The following is a 20,558-nucleotide window of genomic DNA, read 5'->3' as shown; positions in this document are numbered from 1 at the left end:
GGATACTTGGCCCCGTATGTGTGGAAGGACAATAGAGGAGCCGCTATAATGACGAGCTATACGAGATGTACGGCGACCTCACTGTCGTACAGCGTATTAAGCTCGCCAGGCTCCGGTGGGCTGGCCATGTTGTACGCATGGAAACGGACGACCCAGCCCGTAAAGTCTTTTTAGGCCGTCCACAAGGACAGAGGAGGCGTGGTAGGCCCAAATTGAGGTGGCAAGATGGCGTGGAGGCGTCCGCCATTAAGGCCGGGATAACGGACTGGCAGACGAAGGCGCGAGACCGTGAGCGGTTTCGGACACTCCTGAGGCAGGCCAAGACCGCAAAGCGGTTGTAGCGCCGGATAAGTAAGTAAGTAAGTTTCCAACACATGCACCACCGAACCTCAGTCCTACGATCAACACGCCAGAGACTGACCCTGTGTCTATAACGAGACAGGAGATTATTAACCTGGCTAATCGTTTAAAATGTGGCAATGCTCCTGGGATTGATATTGGGACAATGCCTTCCCAATATGGCGATCAAGGCTGCTATGTTGGCATACCCTGATGTGTTCAAAAACGTTCTAATGAACACCCTGACTATCAGCCAGATTCCGTCAATGTGGAAAAGACAGATATTAGTCTTGATACCGAAGCCAGGTAAGCCGCCAGGCCACCCATCAGCTATGAGGCCCTTGGGACTTGTGGATAACCTTGCCAAAGTGCAAGAGATGGTGATTTTGGACCGCCTAACAAAATACACTGAGGGACCACACGGTCTGTCTGATCGTCAATTTCGCTTCCGGAAAAAACGATCTACAGTGGACGCGATACTGGCGGTGCTGGAAAAAAGTAATGCGGCGTTTCAACGGAAGCAATGTGGAGCTCGATACTGTGCGCTCATCACCATCGACGTGAAGAATGCCTTCAACAGTGCTAGTTGGGAGGCAATTGCGGCAGCGGTAGAGCGCATGAAGATTCCCCCGCATTTGTGCAGGCTGTTGAGGAATCTCTAAGGGACATTACTGTCCAACAGGAATACAAAGCCGCTTTAGACGAGTCTCTACTACCAGAAAACAGATATGAAACTACGAGCGAGAGGTGGAACGCTCTAAAAACAAAAATAATAAACTGTGCAAGAAATATACTCCTACCACGTCAAGGCAACACCAAATCTGGCTGGTTCGACGATGAATGCAGACAAGTGACCGAACGTAAGAATACTGCATACCGAGCAATTCAGCAGGAGAGGCAGAGGAATATTCACGGCTCAGACGCGAAGAGAAACGAGTTCACCGCTCCAAGAAGCATGCTTTGGAAGAGCAAAACATGCGGGAACTCGAGCAAACCAGAGAGGCGTACAGACCGACACGAAAGTTTTACCTAGCGATAGCAGGTCACCGAAACAACGTTGTACCTAACGTTACCTGCTTTCGCAACAAGGATGGAGATCTGGTCAGTAACCAGCCAGAAGTCCTCTCGAGGTGGGTTCAGTACTTAGATGAAATACTCAATGACCAGTTTAGCGAACAGCTAGAAGCGCCACTAGCTGATAGTGTCATGCTACTGCCACCTAGCATAGAAGAAACACAAAAGGCTATCCGTCGGCTGAAAAATAACAAGGCACCCGGAACCGACGGAATTGCAGCTGAACTGGTCAAGAATGGAGGTGCACGACTAGAAAACGAGATATTCAAGAAGGGAGACAGGTTGGACTGCAACAACTACAGGGGTATTACGGTATTGAATACCGCCTATAAAATATTCTCCCTGATCCTTCAGGATCGCTTTGTCCCGCACGTCGAAGAGATAGTCGGAAACTATCAAAGAGGATTCCGAAACGGAAAATCAACCACTGCCCGACAGACAAAGAGAACGAAATTTTCAGGCGAGGGGTAGGTAGAAACACGCGGTGGGGGTCCGGCCCAAGCACGGATCCGAAGTCCGTTGTTTTGGGCTGAGAATTAAAAATGGCGGATGGAGCGCTACCACGGAGAGAATGCGCTCTCTTGCTGCCTTTAAAATACACGAGGCGCTCTCGCTGTAAAGAACGCTCGCTCGCGCTGTTTCATCATATCCCTTCCTCCCCGTTTCTTTCGGCTTGCGCTGCGCTGAACTGGTACCCCCTCCCACTTGATTCCAGCGAATTGCGCTGCGCTGGACTGACACCCCCTCCCGCTCGTTTCTTTCGTAGCTGTGCGCTTCCCTTCATTCGGACTTGGTGCACCCGAATCAAAACAAAAACTTGAACACATCAAACTTGGTTTACATTTTATCACATTTATTGCAAATAAAAGCACATTTAAATACATTGCTTCACACAATCTTGCTTCAAACCACACACATTCAATATATAAAAAAAATCGTCGTATTTTAAATAGCCGTCTAAATGCGTGGATCCCGCAGTTGATGTTCAATACAGCAAAAAAAAACATTGAAATAAAGCAGCGCAAATCACACATTTCAGTTTAATGGTGAAAGAAAAGCGCAGCTTCATTTCAATGTGCACAACACTTCAACACTTAGCGAAACTTCGATCGCCCGAGACTTAGGCTAACATGCGCGCAGCCTTTCACGGCGAACGCTTGAGCTGAACTGACGATTTCGTGTGGTGGCAAGAAGGGGAGCGCACAGAGGAACACTCGCTGCACTAGTGCGAGCAAGACACCGATACCCGCATGCCGCTGCGAGAAAACCAAACTGAGCGCGCAGGCTGAAAGTGAACGCACACATTCACACATGTGTAATTGTGTGAGTGCAAAAACTGTGTAGAAACCAAAACACGCTCGCGCCTCCGAGCAATTCCGCGAATTTCCAACCGTCTCCCCATGCTTCTACATGCCCCTCGCCTGAAAGTCGCACACTATTTCATTCTCATTGCTAGTAGGGTGATCAGATCTTCACCATGCGGCAGATCTTGGAGAAGATGGCTACAGAAACGACACATACCATCTCTTCATAGACTTTAAAGCCGCATATGATAGCATAGCCAGGGTAAAACTGTACGACGCTATGAGCTCATTTGGAATCCCGGCCAAACTGATAAGGCTAGTTAGAATGACTATGACCAACGTCACATGCCAGGTGAGGGTGGATGGAAAACTCTCAGGACCTTTTGCTACCACCAAGGGTCTGCGCCAGGGGGACGGGCTTGCCTGTCTCCTATTCAAACTGGGACCTTCAAGGGCCATCCGCGACTCGAGGGTGGAGACTACGGGAACCATCTTCTATAAGTCAACCCAGATCCTGGCATACGCTGATGATATAGACATCATTGGTCTGCGGCTCTCCTATGTAGCAGAAGCCTACCAAGGGATCGAGCAGGCGGCAGAGAACCTCGGATTGCAGATAAACGAGGCAAAGACTAAACTGATGGTGGCAACATCAGCGGGCCTACCAATAAATAATCATAATCTACGTAGGCGTGATGTACAGATAGGTAAACGCACGTTTGAAGTCGTCCCAGAATTCACCTATCTTGGGTCAAAGGTCAGCAACGACAACAGTATGGAAGTTGAGTTGCGCGCAAGGATGCTGGCTGCCAACCGGTCATTCTACAGCCTGAAAAAGCAGTTCACCTCAAAGAACCTGTCGCGACGGACGAAGCTGGGACTATATAGTACCTATATAGTACCAGTACTCACATACGCCTCTGAGACATGGACACTGTCCAAATCTGACGAAGCCCTCTTAGCCGCGTTCGAGAGGAAGATGCTCAGAAGGATACTTGGCCCCGTATATGTGGAAGGACAATGGAGGAGCCGCTATAATGACGAGCTATACGAGATGTACGGCGACCTCACTGTCGTACAGCGTATTAAGCTCGCCAGGCTCCGGTGGGCTGGCCATGTTGTACGCATGGAAACGGACGACCCAGCCCGTAAAGTCTTTTTAGGCCGTCCACAAGGACAGAGGAGGCGTGGTAGGCCCAAATTGAGGTGGCAAGATGGCGTGGAGGCGTCCGCCATTAAGGCCGGGATAACGGACTGGCAGACGAAGGCGCGAGACCGTGAGCGGTTTCGGACACTCCTGAGGCAGGCCAAGACCGCAAAGCGGTTGTAGCGCCGGATAAGTAAGTAAGTAAGTTTCCAACACATGCACCACCGAACCTCAGTCCTACGATCAACACGCCAGAGACTGACCCTGTGTCTATAACGAGACAGGAGATTATTAACCTGGCTAATCGTTTAAAATGTGGCAATGCTCCTGGGATTGATATTGGGACAATGCCTTCCCAATATGGCGATCAAGGCTGCTATGTTGGCATACCCTGATGTGTTCAAAAACGTTCTAATGAACACCCTGACTATCAGCCAGATTCCGTCAATGTGGAAAAGACAGATATTAGTCTTGATACCGAAGCCAGGTAAGCCGCCAGGCCACCCATCAGCTATGAGGCCCTTGGGACTTGTGGATAACCTTGCCAAAGTGCAAGAGATGGTGATTTTGGACCGCCTAACAAAATACACTGAGGGACCACACGGTCTGTCTGATCGTCAATTTCGCTTCCGGAAAAAACGATCTACAGTGGACGCGATACTGGCGGTGCTGGAAAAAAGTAATGCGGCGTTTCAACGGAAGCAATGTGGAGCTCGATACTGTGCGCTCATCACCATCGACGTGAAGAATGCCTTCAACAGTGCTAGTTGGGAGGCAATTGCGGCAGCGGTAGAGCGCATGAAGATTCCCCCGCATTTGTGCAGGCTGTTGAGGAATCTCTAAGGGACATTACTGTCCAACAGGAATACAAAGCCGCTTTAGACGAGTCTCTACTACCAGAAAACAGATATGAAACTACGAGCGAGAGGTGGAACGCTCTAAAAACAAAAATAATAAACTGTGCAAGAAATATACTCCTACCACGTCAAGGCAACACCAAATCTGGCTGGTTCGACGATGAATGCAGACAAGTGACCGAACGTAAGAATACTGCATACCGAGCAATTCAGCAGGAGAGGCAGAGGAATATTCACGGCTCAGACGCGAAGAGAAACGAGTTCACCGCTCCAAGAAGCATGCTTTGGAAGAGCAAAACATGCGGGAACTCGAGCAAACCAGAGAGGCGTACAGACCGACACGAAAGTTTTACCTAGCGATAGCAGGTCACCGAAACAACGTTGTACCTAACGTTACCTGCTTTCGCAACAAGGATGGAGATCTGGTCAGTAACCAGCCAGAAGTCCTCTCGAGGTGGGTTCAGTACTTAGATGAAATACTCAATGACCAGTTTAGCGAACAGCTAGAAGCGCCACTAGCTGATAGTGTCATGCTACTGCCACCTAGCATAGAAGAAACACAAAAGGCTATCCGTCGGCTGAAAAATAACAAGGCACCCGGAACCGACGGAATTGCAGCTGAACTGGTCAAGAATGGAGGTGCACGACTAGAAAACGAGATATTCAAGAAGGGAGACAGGTTGGACTGCAACAACTACAGGGGTATTACGGTATTGAATACCGCCTATAAAATATTCTCCCTGATCCTTCAGGATCGCTTTGTCCCGCACGTCGAAGAGATAGTCGGAAACTATCAAAGAGGATTCCGAAACGGAAAATCAACCACTGCCCGACAGACAAAGAGAACGAAATTTTCAGGCGAGGGGTAGGTAGAAACACGCGGTGGGGGTCCGGCCCAAGCACGGATCCGAAGTCCGTTGTTTTGGGCTGAGAATTAAAAATGGCGGATGGAGCGCTACCACGGAGAGAATGCGCTCTCTTGCTGCCTTTAAAATACACGAGGCGCTCTCGCTGTAAAGAACGCTCGCTCGCGCTGTTTCATCATATCCCTTCCTCCCCGTTTCTTTCGGCTTGCGCTGCGCTGAACTGGTACCCCCTCCCACTTGATTCCAGCGAATTGCGCTGCGCTGGACTGACACCCCCTCCCGCTCGTTTCTTTCGTAGCTGTGCGCTTCCCTTCATTCGGACTTGGTGCACCCGAATCAAAACAAAAACTTGAACACATCAAACTTGGTTTACATTTTATCACATTTATTGCAAATAAAAGCACATTTAAATACATTGCTTCACACAATCTTGCTTCAAACCACACACATTCAATATATAAAAAAAAATCGTCGTATTTTAAATAGCCGTCTAAATGCGTGGATCCCGCAGTTGATGTTCAATACAGCAAAAAAAAACATTGAAATAAAGCAGCGCAAATCACACATTTCAGTTTAATGGTGAAAGAAAAGCGCAGCTTCATTTCAATGTGCACAACACTTCAACACTTAGCGAAACTTCGATCGCCCGAGACTTAGGCTAACATGCGCGCAGCCTTTCACGGCGAACGCTTGAGCTGAACTGACGATTTCGTGTGGTGGCAAGAAGGGGAGCGCACAGAGGAACACTCGCTGCACTAGTGCGAGCAAGACACCGATACCCGCATGCCGCTGCGAGAAAACCAAACTGAGCGCGCAGGCTGAAAGTGAACGCACACATTCACACATGTGTAATTGTGTGAGTGCAAAAACTGTGTAGAAACCAAAACACGCTCGCGCCTCCGAGCAATTCCGCGAATTTCCAACCGTCTCCCCATGCTTCTACATGCCCCTCGCCTGAAAGTCGCACACTATTTCATTCTCATTGCTAGTAGGGTGATCAGATCTTCACCATGCGGCAGATCTTGGAGAAGATGGCTACAGAAACGACACATACCATCTCTTCATAGACTTTAAAGCCGCATATGATAGCATAGCCAGGGTAAAACTGTACGACGCTATGAGCTCATTTGGAATCCCGGCCAAACTGATAAGGCTAGTTAGAATGACTATGACCAACGTCACATGCCAGGTGAGGGTGGATGGAAAACTCTCAGGACCTTTTGATTCCACCAAAGGTCTGCGCCAGGGAGACGGGCTTGCCTGTCTCCTATTCAAACTGGGACCTTCAAGGGCCATCCGCGACTCGAGGGTGGAGACTACGGTAACCATCTTCTATAAGTCAACCCAGATCCTGGCATACGCTGATGATATAGACATCATTGGTCTGCGGCTCTCCTATGTAGCAGAAGCCTACCAAGGGATCGAGCAGGCGGCAGAGAACCTCGGATTGCAGATAAACGAGGCAAAGACTAAACTGATGGTGGCAACATCAGCGGGCCTACCAATAAATAATCATAATCTACGTAGGCGTGATGTACAGATAGGTAAACGCACGTTTGAAGTCGTCCCAGAATTCACCTATCTTGGGTCAAAGGTCAGCAACGACAATAGCATGGAAGCTGAGTTGCGCGCAAGGATGATGGCTGCCAACCGGTCATTCTACAGCCTGAAAAAGCAGTTCACCTCAAAGAACCTGTCGCGACGGACGAAGCTGGGACTATATAGTACCTATATAGTACCAGTACTCACATACGCCTCTGAGACATGGACACTGTCCAAATCTGACGAAACCCTCTTAGCCGCGTTCGAGAGGAAGATGCTCAGAAGGATACTTGGCCCCGTATATGTGGAAGGACAATGGAGGAGCCGCTATAATGACGAGCTATACGAGATGTACGGCGACCTCACTGTCGTACAGCGAATCAAGCTCGCCAGGCTCCGGTGGGCTGGCCATGTTGTACGCATGGAAACGGACGACCCAGCCCGTAAAGTCTTTTTAGGCCGTCCACAAGGACAGAGGAGGCGTGGTAGGCCCAAATTGAGGTGGCAAGATGGCGTGGAGTTTTGGACACTCCTGAGGCAGGCCAAGACCGCAAAGCGGTTGTAGCGCCTGATAAGGAAGGAATCATTGTTACTATCATTTTCATATTCTTTTGTTAAGATATTATTTTCTTTAATTATTCTTTCATAGTCGTCTCTTGATCTTTTCATATCATTATTTGTTTCATTATTATTTATTATTTCTTTAATCTTCAACGGGCCGTACGGCCTAATTAAGATGTAACAGTTCAATAAAAAAAATACATAGCAAAACCAAGATTTGCATCGCAATTCACTGCGGCCACGGCAAAAGCCGGAGACGTTCCTTGAAGCACTGAGTTGAGATGTCGAAGTCGAAGCAATCCGAGACAGTGTTGAAGACAGCCGACATGCGGAACATAGGGTAAGACCGACCAGCACTGGAACGGGGTTGAGCGAGCCGTAGAGTTTCTCTAGATCTAAGTGTTCGGGATGGTGCATAGATATCGACTCGATCCAACAAAGGCGATGAGCCGATGCATTTCTTCTTTTTGATTTATCTTCATATTTTCTGTCATTATAGTTTGCTTTGTTGTTAATATTTTTAAAATATTTTTTAGCTTGGTCATTCATTTGATTAGTATTTTTATAGTCTTCATCATTTTGGTGGTAAATATGATTCTTATTTAGTTGATTATTATTATTGAACTGTTCAAAATTTCTGTTCTGTTCTGTTCTGATGTAAAAACATTGGACATTATTGGATCTGTTCTGACCACTATTGTTATAGTTGTATTCGCGATTTTTATATCCTTGGTTAACTTGACTCTGACTACTACAATTGTTTAACTGATGGTGGCGTTTATAGAAACTGAAGTTGTTATTTTTTCTATAACTGTAGTTGTTGGGTGTTGTTTGAGTTGTTATTGACTGATTAAAATTTGGACAAATTTGATAATTAATAAGGGTGTCTTTATGATGATAATCCCTAATGTTATTTCTGTTATAGTTATTTGATCCTTGGAAATGATGTATCTGTGCGATGTTCTGCCTAGATTCACATTCATTTACTATTCTAGTCGCTTCGTATATTATTTCTAATTTCCCTACAATGAGAGCTGTTCTTGAGTCTGTATTTGTAATTTTATCAATAAGAGTTTCTACTCCTTTTCTTACTGCCAGCCAATTCGTTTGCAACATCGGCTGGTATATTTTTTTGTATATGTAACATTTTTAATTTTTCAGTAAGCTCTTCTATCTCATTGCATAGGATTTTTGTATTCTTTGTTTTTAACGCTATCATATCGGATATTATATTTCCTAGTTCTATCTTTTTCTCGCATCTTGATCTTATATCTTCCACAATTTCTGCTACTGTTGATACATTTGAAATTATTCCTGATTCAGCTTTTCCAGTTAATCTGGTATAAATAAATTCAACTAGTATTGATTCCTGATTTGCTGGATATATTTTTTTGGCAAAATATATTGATCTTATAAATGAGTTAAGTTGCTCGTTTGAGCCATTATACATTGGTACAAGAGCCAAAGCGTCTTCCAAATTGTATTGTGCCATTATTTGCGTTTTATAATTTTTTCAATTCTATTCAATTGTTTGAGATTATATAGTCTAATAAAAAATATGTTATCTTGTTTGATTTATGCTGGACGTATAGGGCATAGAAAATGTTCTGTAATGTTTGTATTTATCTTTTTCTTAAACTTGATGCTCAATATTGTTGGATTATATTTGAAAAAAATCAGTATCGAAAATATGATTGTTTCTTACTTCTTTAATTGTTTGCTGGGTATAATATTTTAATATTTTTTAATATAATATAATATTAATAATATTTTAATCTATCCTAACCTGTTTTTTAATGTAGCTCTCGCCAATCTATACATCATCATTAGTAATATTTCAAATTTACGGTACCTTCTTTAAATACATAGCATGTATTTGTTGTTGTTGCTGTTGCTGATGCTACGTTCGTTACCGGTGCTTGGTGTTTAATCGATGCTAGGTACATAATCGGTGTTGAATGTGAAGTTCTGCGATGTCTTCTGTCGTCGCTCGATGTCTTGTCGGGGTTGGGACACTTGTCCATTCTTGCCTGCCAATCCAGATTGGGCAGTAAGCTAGCCTTGTCTTTTCGTCTTCCAAGTTGGGAACGGTTGTTCCATTTAATCACGCTAGTCACATCTCATGGACCGTAGTCTCGCCATTCTTTCTATCACCTTTCAGATGAGCATTACTTTTACATAGAAAAGGCGTATGGTTACACTGCACTTTGTCTGTGTGGTGGTGACATCGTTATTTGTTATTTCCGCTTACGTTGGTTTAGATTCGATGCGTTATTTTTTTATTCACAATCAGGGTTCATCTACTTTGCAAACTGATCGCTCTCAATTGTTTTTTTATGACGTTGTTGCATTTTTGCACGTTGAGGTAGGTTGTCACAACACTTTCGTCGCGCATAATTGTTGATCACCACACACACACACACTTTTTTTTTACTCCAAACGGTTCATCACTTATATTTGCGATGAATTGTCATTTTGTTCTTCACACACACTGTACTTGCTTTTTGCCGCTCATTTACAGTTATAGTTTTTTTTACGTATGGGTCACTTGTCCAGCTGCGTTGTAGAATGCTCCTACAAATTTGCACATTTGACACTATTTTCACTTTCCTTAAAAAATGCACATTTCAAACTTTTGTTCATGCGTCTACGCGACACTGCTCACATGACTTTCGGCGCGTTAACATGTTACTTGCGCTTTACGTTACCGTTATACGTATTGCTGCAAATACACGACGCGTATAACAATCCAGCCATAGAAATGAAAGCCCAACCCAGGTGACAACTGTTCTACTTTTTTTTTTCATTCGACTTGTGACAGCTGAAGTGTGCGGACGTATTTCTTATACCTCGTGCTCTGTAGTCTGTGATTTGTTACCCGATATTTTTCCTCTTTGTTTCGTGTGCGACCTTGCTGTGAAGTGTTACTTTTAGCCGTTCAATGCAGTCCTTTTCAGGACTAGTTTTACGTGGTTAGGGATAATATCTGTATCACAGTGAAGTGTTTGTTGGTGTGGTGATTCTGTGATTTAAACAGTGATTTGAAATTGAAATAAATAATTGTTTTAAAAGAAATATTTTTACATTGGGCCGACAACATGTCAGACCCTCCCCCCTTAGGGGGGAATTTTCCCCCTCCCGGGACCACTCGTAGAGTGAGACCTATGCCCCCGTGGATGGACAAAGACAATGAGAATGGTGAACTTAAGTATTTGGTGCTTCAAATGGCTAATGATTCTGTCTTGCCCGTAAACCCGTTCATCGTAGGTAAAACCATCAAGGACGCCGTTGGCAGTGATCTAAGTGAGTTTGGCCGTAAAATCGACAGTGGAAAGAAGCTTTTGCTGAAAACTAGGAACCAAAGCCACTTCGAGAAGCTTCAAAAAATTACAAAGTTAATCGATGGAACCCTTGTGAAATTTGCTCCTCATGTGACCCTCAATAGTGTTCAGTGTGTTATTTTTGCCCCGGATCTAAAAGGATTAAGTGATGAAGATATTCTGGAGAACTTAAGTGCCCAAAAAGTAATGAATGTTCGGCGTTTTACGCGTAAAGTGAATGGTGAAATTGTGCCAACAAACATTTTTCTACTTCGAATCAATGCTACCTCCATTCCGGAGTTTATTCGCCTTGGTGCTTTACAAGTGAAAACAAGAGCCTATTACCCGAAACAAATGCAGTGTTTTTAGTGTGGACAGTTTGGACATACACAGATTCACTGTAAACTGTCGCCTACCTGCACTAACTGTGGTACCCCTGCGCATGGAGAGTGCACCGTAGATCCCGTGTGCATAAACTGCAAGGACAACCACAGCACCACGTCTCGTACCTGTCCCCGCTACCTCCAAGAAGAACAGGTCATCATGTACAAGATCGGCAACAACTGTTCTTACGGTGAGGCTCGTAAAGCTCTGCTTAATGTTACCCAATCCACAAATTCTAGTCCCATTCAAAACCGCATCACATACGCACAACAGACACACACAGTAGATGAAAAAGACACCCAAATTGCAGAACTCAAGAAAAAGAATGAATCTCTAGAAAAAATGATAATTTTGCTTACACAAACAGTAACTAATCTAACAACAAAAATCGAAGATTAGGATAAAACTATGAAAAGAATGTGCAAGAATTTTGAAAAGAGTTTAGAAAAAAAGAAAATAGAATCTCAAATGGAAATTGAAGAGGATGAATGTGACGAAGAATTAGACAATTTTAGCACGGAAGAAAGCACAGAAGAAAGCACTGAAGAAGAAACTGAAGAAGATAATGAAGACAAAAAAGTAGAAAAAGTAAAACATGTAAAACAAAATGACGTAGACGAACAAAATAACACCACTAACAAACGGAAACGTTCTCACCAAAAGAACACCCCCTCCTCGGAAGAGGTATCCCAACCCCGAAAAATTATCCCCATCTCTCACTCATCCCAATCCCCCAACCCTCCCACATCCAATCCTTCTCCCTCTGTCGCCTCTGAAAAAACTCTTAGATCTTAGAACTCTTAAATCTGTAGATTAGTTTATAATTTCAATATTAACAATATCCTTCTGATTATAAGCATTAACGTTTATCCATTTTTCCTTTACTACATAATTCAATTCATCATATCAATCTAATAACTTTTCATCCTTATTTGAATTATTCTGGAATATCAGAAGCATGAACCAAAATATAGAAGAACTAAAACTAGTAATCAATAGACACGATCCAACAATAATAACCCTTCAAGAAGTAATGACAGTTTCCTCTTTCCTTAGCTCTCCTCTAAATAGATACAATTGGTACACTAACATACACCCAACCATACCTCATCATAGTGTAGCTGTAGGCATTTTAAAACACATTCCATCATATAGAATAGCTATATCCACTAATCTTCCCGCAGTAGCTGTAGAAATTTCTTCTCCCGTGCAATGCTCCATAGTATGTTTATATCTTTCTCATTCAATCAACCGTTTTACAATAATTTTCGATCTCACTTGTACCTTTCAGCAAATTAATAATAATTTAATTGTTTTAGGGTATTTTAATGCCCAACATACCACCTGGGAATGCTCGACCTCATGTAACAGAGGGAACAGCATTGCTTGTGTTTTTGAAACGATTGGTCTGGAAGTAATTTCAAACCAATCCGCTACACGTATTTCTCCCATAAACGGCAAAGGCTCCATACTTGACTACTGCGCTGTGTCATCTTCTATGGCACAGCAGTTCACAGTTACAGTTTCTAATGACACTCATGGTAGTGATCATTTTCCACTTTTAATCCACAGTAGTTTAAATCCCCAGCGGCCACTTCTCCGCCCCAGGTGGAAATATGAAGAGGCCAATTGGGCAGCATATCAAAGAGAAATAATGTTCAATCTTCCACTTGATGAAAATCCCCCTCTCTCTCGTTTTAGCATGCATTGAATACGCCGCTTCTCGGAGTATTCCCCGTACAACTGGAAAACCTGGAAAAAGATGTGAACCAACATGGTGGAACGCAACAGTTGCTGCAGCTATTAAAGCTCGCAGAGCTGCTTTGCGCAAATTCCGCCGAGCTAGCAAAAATCCGGATAACTTTTTCACACCCATTTTTGCTGAGGAATATCGTACAGCCAATCGACTTGCCAAGGAAGCAGTTCGTCTTGCCAAAAAGAATTACTGGGATAATTTCATTAATGAAATCTATCCTCAGTTATCTAGCAAGGAAGTGTGGAGGCGAGTCGGATGTTTGAATGGTAAAAATCAACAAAGCTCCACGATAGTTCTCAAAACCCAGGACACTATCATAGCCCCTGCTGAAGTACCTGAAGCCTTTGCCATCCACTTTTCTGATGTTTCTGCCACATACAATTATCCGAGTAATTTTCAAACCCATAAACTTAACACTGAATCTCTTCCCATTTCTTTCCCTGATGCCACTGAACATAGATACAATAGTCTTTTCACAATAACTGAACTCCATTGGGCACTAAGGAAATGTAAAGGCAGATCTGCTGGTCCCGATAACATAGGATATCCCTTACTGCAAAACCTTCCTGTAGAATCTAAATCCACCCTTCTTAACATTTACAATAGTATTTGGTCTTCCGGTAATATTCCTAATGATTGGAAAAGTAGTTTAACTATCCCCATACCCAAACCTAACAAACCTAACCACAACGTTGATAGCTATCGTCCAATCTCCCTCCTTAGCTGCATGGGTAAAGTTTTAGAACGCATGGTAAATCGCCGCCTCTCGCAAGAATTAGAAGACAAAAACCTGCTTAGCTCTGACCAACACGCTTTTCGGAGCGGGTTGGGCACGGAAACATATTTTGCTAAATTAGATGATACTATTCAAAAATCAATAGACCAGGATCATCACATGGACTTTGCCATCATAGATATTTCCAAAGCTTTTGATCGCACTTGGCGCCATTCCATTCTTTCTCAACTAGCTTTTTGGGGCTTTGGTGGCCGGCTCACTAATTTCATAGACAATTTTTTTACAGACAGATCATTTAGAGTCCTAATCGGTAATAGTGTTTCTAATCCGAATCCTCTAGAAAACGGTGTCCCTCAGGGGGGCATCCTTTCTCCTACACTTTTCCTTATCAGTATTGAATCTCTGTTTTGCTCCAATCCATATGAAATCAAACCTTTTGTCTATGCCGATGATATCATTCTAGTCTCTTCATCGAGATCTGTTAGCACGTCTCGTCAGCTTTTCCAAGAAGGAGTTGACAAGATAAGGCACTGGTCTCGGTGGACAGGTCGTGAAATATCCCATTCCAAATCTCAAATCCTCCATATCTGCAAAATGGGCTTTCATCGCAAACTACCAATCAAACTTCACGACCACATCATACCAAATGTAAACTCAGCGAAAATATTAGGTGTTACATTTGACACAAAACTTACTTTCATTCCCCACTCCAACCGGATAAGAAAAGAAGCAAAAACCAGACTGAACCTCTTTAGGATGTTAGGAGCTGGATAACATCGTGCATCACGTCAAACACTTCTGCAGATCCTCAATAGCTGGCTGCTTCCCAAACTTCTCTACGGTATTGAGATTGTCTCTCGCCAAAGAGAAAACTTTGAGAAGCGTATTGCTCCCATATACCATACAGCCATCCGCCTTTCAACTGGAGCCTTCTGCACCAGTCCAATCCTCTCTCTACTTTGTGAGAGCGGACTTCTTCCTTTTGATTACATTATCACCAACAGATTAACAGCAGCAGCAGGACGCATCCTAGAGAAGGACATCAAAGCCGAATCATTTATCAACAGAGTCAATGCACAATTTCATACGCTTACCAACAACCAGCTTCCCCATATCAGCAAGCTTACCGGACGCGGAGGGCGCCCTTGGTATCGTCAACCGGCTACAATAGACTGGTCTTTAAAAGATAAACTACGTGCAGGAAATTGCAGCCATATCGCCGGCCATCATTTTACCAGTCTCATCCAAAGCAAATACCAGAATCACCATCATATCTTTACCAACGGCTCTGTCCTCAATGAATCCGCCGGTTTCGGTATTTTCTCCTCCAACAACAGTTGTGCCATCAAACTACCAGACCATACCTCTATATTCTCAGCTGAAGCAATAGCCATGATAGTCGCCGCGCAAGAAGGTATTTGCCTTAATAAACCAAATATTATTTTCAGCGACAGTGCCAGTGTTCTAGCCGCCCTAGAACACGGTAACATCCGAGATCCGCACATCCAACTATTAGATCAACTAGATAACTCCCCGGTTATAACATTCTGCTGGATACCTGGTCACTCGGGTATCAGCGGAAACGAGAAAGCTGACCAATTTGTAAACCAGGGTCGGCTCCGTCCTCCAGAAAACAACACAACCATAGCCCGCAGAGACTTCAACAAATGGAGCAAAACAATAGTTGACCAAAAATGGAACCTCACCTGGCACCGGAAACAAAATTCTATTCTTCGAACCATCAAACCATCAACAACAGCCTGGAAAGACACACACTCCAGCCGGAACCAACGAGTGCTATCACGCCTCAGGATTGGACACACCCGGCTTACACATTCCTATCTCCTAGAAAAGTCCAGCCCACCGTTATGCAGGTTTTGTGGCGTAAACATTACTGTTCGTCATATTCTCACCGATTGCCATGGATACACCACCGAACGCGCCTTATGCCATCTTGATACCAGCATAGACATCATCCTATCACCCGACCCCAAATGTCAGCGAAAACTCCTCAAATTCCTTTGTATGACAAACCTTTATGAAGAAATTTAGTTTATCAGAATAATATGTGTCGTAAATTAATATTGATCTTAAATTGATAAATTATTAAATTGATCTTCCTTTTAGTTTTAAGCTTAGTTTTAAGGAAACCGAGCAAACCCGGATTAAGGTTTACACAGGGAGGAAATCCCCTGGGTAAGAAGATTGTTAGGTTTAAGTAGTTTAAGAAGAGGCGAATGAAGCCGAAAGGCTCAAAGTCTCTATAAAAATCAATAAAAAAAAAATCTACATTTTTAGCTTATAAGCTAAAAATGTAGAACAGTTGTCACCTGGGATGTTACTTGCACTTTACGTTACCGTTATATATATGGCCGCAAATACACGACGCGTATAACAATCCAGCCATATAAATGAAATGTCATTCGAACGCGCTACCGCGGAAACGCAGAGATGCTCATGCTGGATATCTCTGCGGAACTGTTATACGCGTTTGAACGCGCTCGCGGAAACGCGCGTCGTGTATTTGCGGCCTACCACATATTACTTGATTTTAACTTCTGCCCGTCGATTGCAGATTATGGTCACGGTCGCCATGTAATGTGATGATCGTACAACTGTACCTCGAGTACCGTCGCGGTAGGTCAGTGTTTCGTTGACATGTATCGAGGTAGAATAACACTTTGTTCGAAGCAGACTCATGTAAGAATCGGAAAATGTTGTCCTTACAAATTGGTGTGATGTTGATGGCCTATGGTAAGTTGGGAACAATATACAAAACCCATTTTTTTCGGAAAAATAAAATTCCCGGCTAATTCCCAGTTTTCCCTGCGTTTTTGGGTGGCCACCCTGCGTAGTTTTAGTTTCGACATAATAAGACATATTCGGAAAGGGGCCCACAGTCTTGAAAGATTGAAATAAGATTTATAAGATAAGATTTATAATAAGATTTATAGAGATTGAAATAAGATTGATTTAGGAAGATTTACTTCATGCTTATATGTTGCAATTCTTACATTATTTTTATTATTACATCTATGTAACAAAAAATACATTATTTTTACTATATTTTATTCTGTTCACACACGGTTTCTAATCGATGCAACGCATTCCGTAAGAATAAATCTGTTTCCTGACCACGTATTTTTTCTGCTTGCCCTACCTCACTGCGAACCTCATCAATTATTAGACGTATAAAATTTGGATTGCGATCCGCAAGTCGACAGACAAATGTAAAGTAACTTTCCGCATAAAGTGATAAATATTTGCGAGTAAATAGAGAAAAAACATTTCGCATTTCTTGTTTTACTATATTTGAAGGCCCTTCTGTGCTGATCATTAAATTGTTCAACAACTCCATAGCGATAATGCGAGTAGAAAACGTTTCGTTGCACATGAAAGCATGTTGCATTACTGATAGACCCACTGTTCGTATAAAAAGTATTATTTTCCCGTAGTCCTTTCGCTTCAGGAGAGATTCTATTAGCGTTTGCAATATTTGCATAGCTTGAAGAGCATTCGATTTTGGAAGGCATCGTTGGAGATCGACGTAAGTTAATACGAATCGCGGCATTGCGTAGAGAACTAATTCTTCATTACGACTGCAGAAAAACAACATTACTGGCCTTAATGCATGTTCGGAATTAGACAGTTTAGCAAATTGTGGTACCCATTTGATCAACATGTTAATCACATTATCCCCAATCATTGGATCGCTCCTATATTCCATTCTTCCGAGGATTTCCATTACTTTATGCCAAACTCTTGCAACATCTTCAATATAATCTAGTTGAACATAACGGTCGGTAAGAACAGAAAATGGCAGAAAGAAGTGCTTAAAAGCTAGATGGTATAGGCACGTTGAATTTGATTTTATATAAAATGCATGAGTACATTCTTTTAAAGCCAACACTAGAACGGCAAGTATTCGCTGTCTGATGATTCGACTGGGATTGGGTATCCATTTATCAAACTGTTGAAATATCGTATGAAGCTTCATTTTCAAATCCATTTTTATGATATTATCTACTTCTCGATAACGTTTACCAACAAAGCGAAAAAATAGTTCAATTGGAATTGCATTACTTTCGAATATTTCGTACTGCGGGATCTCACATAATGCTTTGAACTCATCTAACCCATATACTACTCGTGTCAGGTCCAAAAGAATTTCGCGATCATAAAAAAAACCCATTTTTAACCAAAGCCGTAGAATAGTCTTTTCGTCTATCAATGTTAACATTTTGCGGCTTTCTCCTATCAATTTCAAGTAAGTCAGCTGTTGATCTGAATGTGCCGTAGGACAATTGGCATAGGTACTAAAATATGACAAAATCTGACCATTTTGAGCATTATTAGATATACTTCTTATGGTTATATAGGCGGCAATTTGGGCTATGCACGGTGGAGTAGAGATCTTTTTTGAATACTGTTCGTTGACAAATGGCATGACATGTTGATTAATCGCCGTTAAAAAATCTTCGTCCATTGAAATTGAAGATTTTAAACATTTGGATATCGCTAAAATGGAAGAAATATAATTAATAATAAGCAACGCAATGAAATAATAGTCAGGCATTCTTACCATCAAGTAATTTGTGCCATCGATCAGATGTACTATGACGTATATATTTCAGCATCCATGGTCCAATTAGACTTTTTTCACCACGTGCTAGTGACCTTTTAGAAATTGCTTTATTGTAAATTAAAATTGTTCCTTCCGCTATCAATTCCAATGCTGGTTGCAAACGATTACCATACTTTTGAAGAGCATTTTCAAAGCTTTCCAAAAAAGTGACACTATGTGATGTTTTATCGAAACATGTGTTACTAAACAACACTAAGAGAGCCATGTGAGCTTGTGTCGCAATTGTGATACGTTTAATAATAATATCAACAGGTAAATTTATTGGTCCACCTGTTAGTCGGATCAACTGCATTTGTTTCGACACTCTACAATAATCCTCTTCGAAGTTCGTGGCACTAATCATAGTAAGTAGCATAAGCCCAAGGTTATATATAGATTGTTCTGTCATGTTTTCGTACTTTTTAGGGCCAAGTTTAAGAAATATGCGATTGAAAATAATTTGTACTTTTGTCTTCAACGCCTTTGCCGTGTTATATCGTATCATTGATGTCAACAAAATGAGAAACATATTGAAACTGTTCATTTTAGGATTCAAGCTATTTTTTGTTGATTCTGGTGAAGCAAGCACGGCTGCCTGTTTAATAAAATCATCGATTGACCGACTAACACAACAAACAGCATCTAACGAATCACTATTCGAATGAAATGATGAGTTTAGTCGGACACTAAAATAATCCCAAAGGAGAATAACAGTTTCAAATCGTACCGGCCACAGTTCCGTGATTATTGGTTTCAGCAATATCAAAAATACTCTCACATGTTGTTCTGTGTTGCATGATTTAATAAATTCCTTCACGATATCGTCAATGAGGGTGTAGTGATGAGGAAGCTTTGCAATGGGCTGTTCAATTCCTTCCAGATCCTTCTTTTGTTCGGAGAAGTGGGCCAATGCATTTATAAGCCATATCTTAAATATATAACCATCCTTTCTTTCCTTCAGTAAAGCTGGGAAGCACTCGTTTAAATTTGTCCAAAAATTTATCAGTTCTTTGTTTGTTTCCGACAAGACCATCATACCAAGCCACATTAACTTTACACAGTTACATTGATACGGAGCTTCAAAGATGACATCTTCTATCGCATTTATGCGAAATTGATGAAATGCCAGTTCCAGCATATCGATCAACAGTGTACGATAAAGTCTTTCAAAAGTTATGAGCGAATTTCTTTTGCTGAAGCATTTTCCACTATCGGTATTAGATGTGTTCATAAATTCTTTCATTTCCTTTGCAAGCAGCAGAATAAGCCATCGCCATTCCAACACTCCGTGATAGATTTCATAACCACAGTATTCTCCATCGAATACGCTGTTCCATCCGTATATTAGTAGAGGCTCCATTAATTTTGGCAGGCAATTTAAAATGATTGAGATACCATCACATAATGTTGTTCCCTGCAATCTAGTTGCGTTTCCTAAAACAAGACGCAAAAACCGCGTAATTTCCAATCTTTGTATCCGAATGCAACGACTTGATGTGTTCTGTAGCAGCATCAGTTTTTGAATCCTTTCTCTTGCATTTTTCGACAAATCGTGCACTAATAGATCGTACAATTGATATATTTCAACACCGAAGATTGTTACCAATGTGCTTGTTTCAAAGTAAAGGCCAAACGAAACACCGCCATCCTGTGCTAGGGTGTTGAGAAGTTCGTGCCTCGAAGAAACACGCCAATCCGATGGTTTACAGTCAAACATTCTATCTACAATCACTTCAATAACTTTACACTTGTTAATCTTATTCTTGAAAATTTGTCTTTGCAGGTAAAAGTAAGGTTCTGCCCTCTACGTTACATTGCAGAAGCGTTACATCCCTTAAAATATTCCCAAGCAGCATTTTTATTACAGTTTTGTCATCCAGGCGAACGACCAGTGTACATTATTTGAATAAAAAATATTTTAAATTGCGATAAAAAAAATAATTGCTTTAAGATGAATCGATTTCTACGAGATTTAATTTTTAAATAACAATTAAATCGAAAGTTCAATATTTTTCATTGTTGCATTATGATTTATGAAAAATAGTCTG

General features: G+C 42.2%; 1 protein-coding gene and 1 long non-coding RNA gene across 2 annotated transcripts; one reads left to right on the top strand and one right to left on the bottom strand.

Moving 5' to 3' along the window:
- Nucleotides 1-10,514: 10,514 nt before the first annotated feature.
- LOC120903629 lies at nucleotides 10,515-16,219 on the top strand. The gene is made up of 2 exons (XR_005739629.1): nucleotides 10,515-11,584; nucleotides 15,335-16,219. It is a non-coding gene; the product is annotated as an uncharacterized LOC120903629 (long non-coding RNA).
- Nucleotides 16,220-16,883: 664 nt separating this feature from the next.
- Nucleotides 16,884-20,302, bottom strand: LOC120902860 (protein MMS22-like). The gene is made up of 2 exons (XM_040311907.1): nucleotides 18,469-20,302; nucleotides 16,884-18,404 (listed from the first exon to the last, which is right to left on the bottom strand). The coding sequence occupies exons 1-2, from the start codon at nucleotides 20,225-20,227 to the stop codon at nucleotides 16,948-16,950; spliced, it is 3,216 nt and encodes a 1,071-aa protein (XP_040167841.1). The 5' UTR covers nucleotides 20,228-20,302; the 3' UTR covers nucleotides 16,884-16,947.
- Nucleotides 20,303-20,558: the final 256 nt, after the last annotated feature.

Source organism: Anopheles arabiensis, chromosome 3 (assembly GCF_016920715.1).
Source record: "Anopheles arabiensis isolate DONGOLA chromosome 3, AaraD3, whole genome shotgun sequence".
NCBI classification, from domain to species: domain Eukaryota; kingdom Metazoa; phylum Arthropoda; class Insecta; order Diptera; family Culicidae; genus Anopheles; species Anopheles arabiensis.
The sequence above is the reverse complement of the archived record's forward strand: the minus strand, read 5'-3'. Positions and strand labels throughout refer to the sequence as shown.

Coding starts and splice junctions, on each gene's coding strand:
- LOC120902860 (XM_040311907.1), bottom strand. CDS start 20,227: ATGTTTGACTGTAAACCATCGGATTGGCGTGTTTCTTCGAGGCACGAA. Junction 18,405..18,468: donor ATGGCACAAATTACTTGATG/GTAAGAATGCCT, acceptor CTTCCATTTTAG/CGATATCCAAATGTTTAAAA.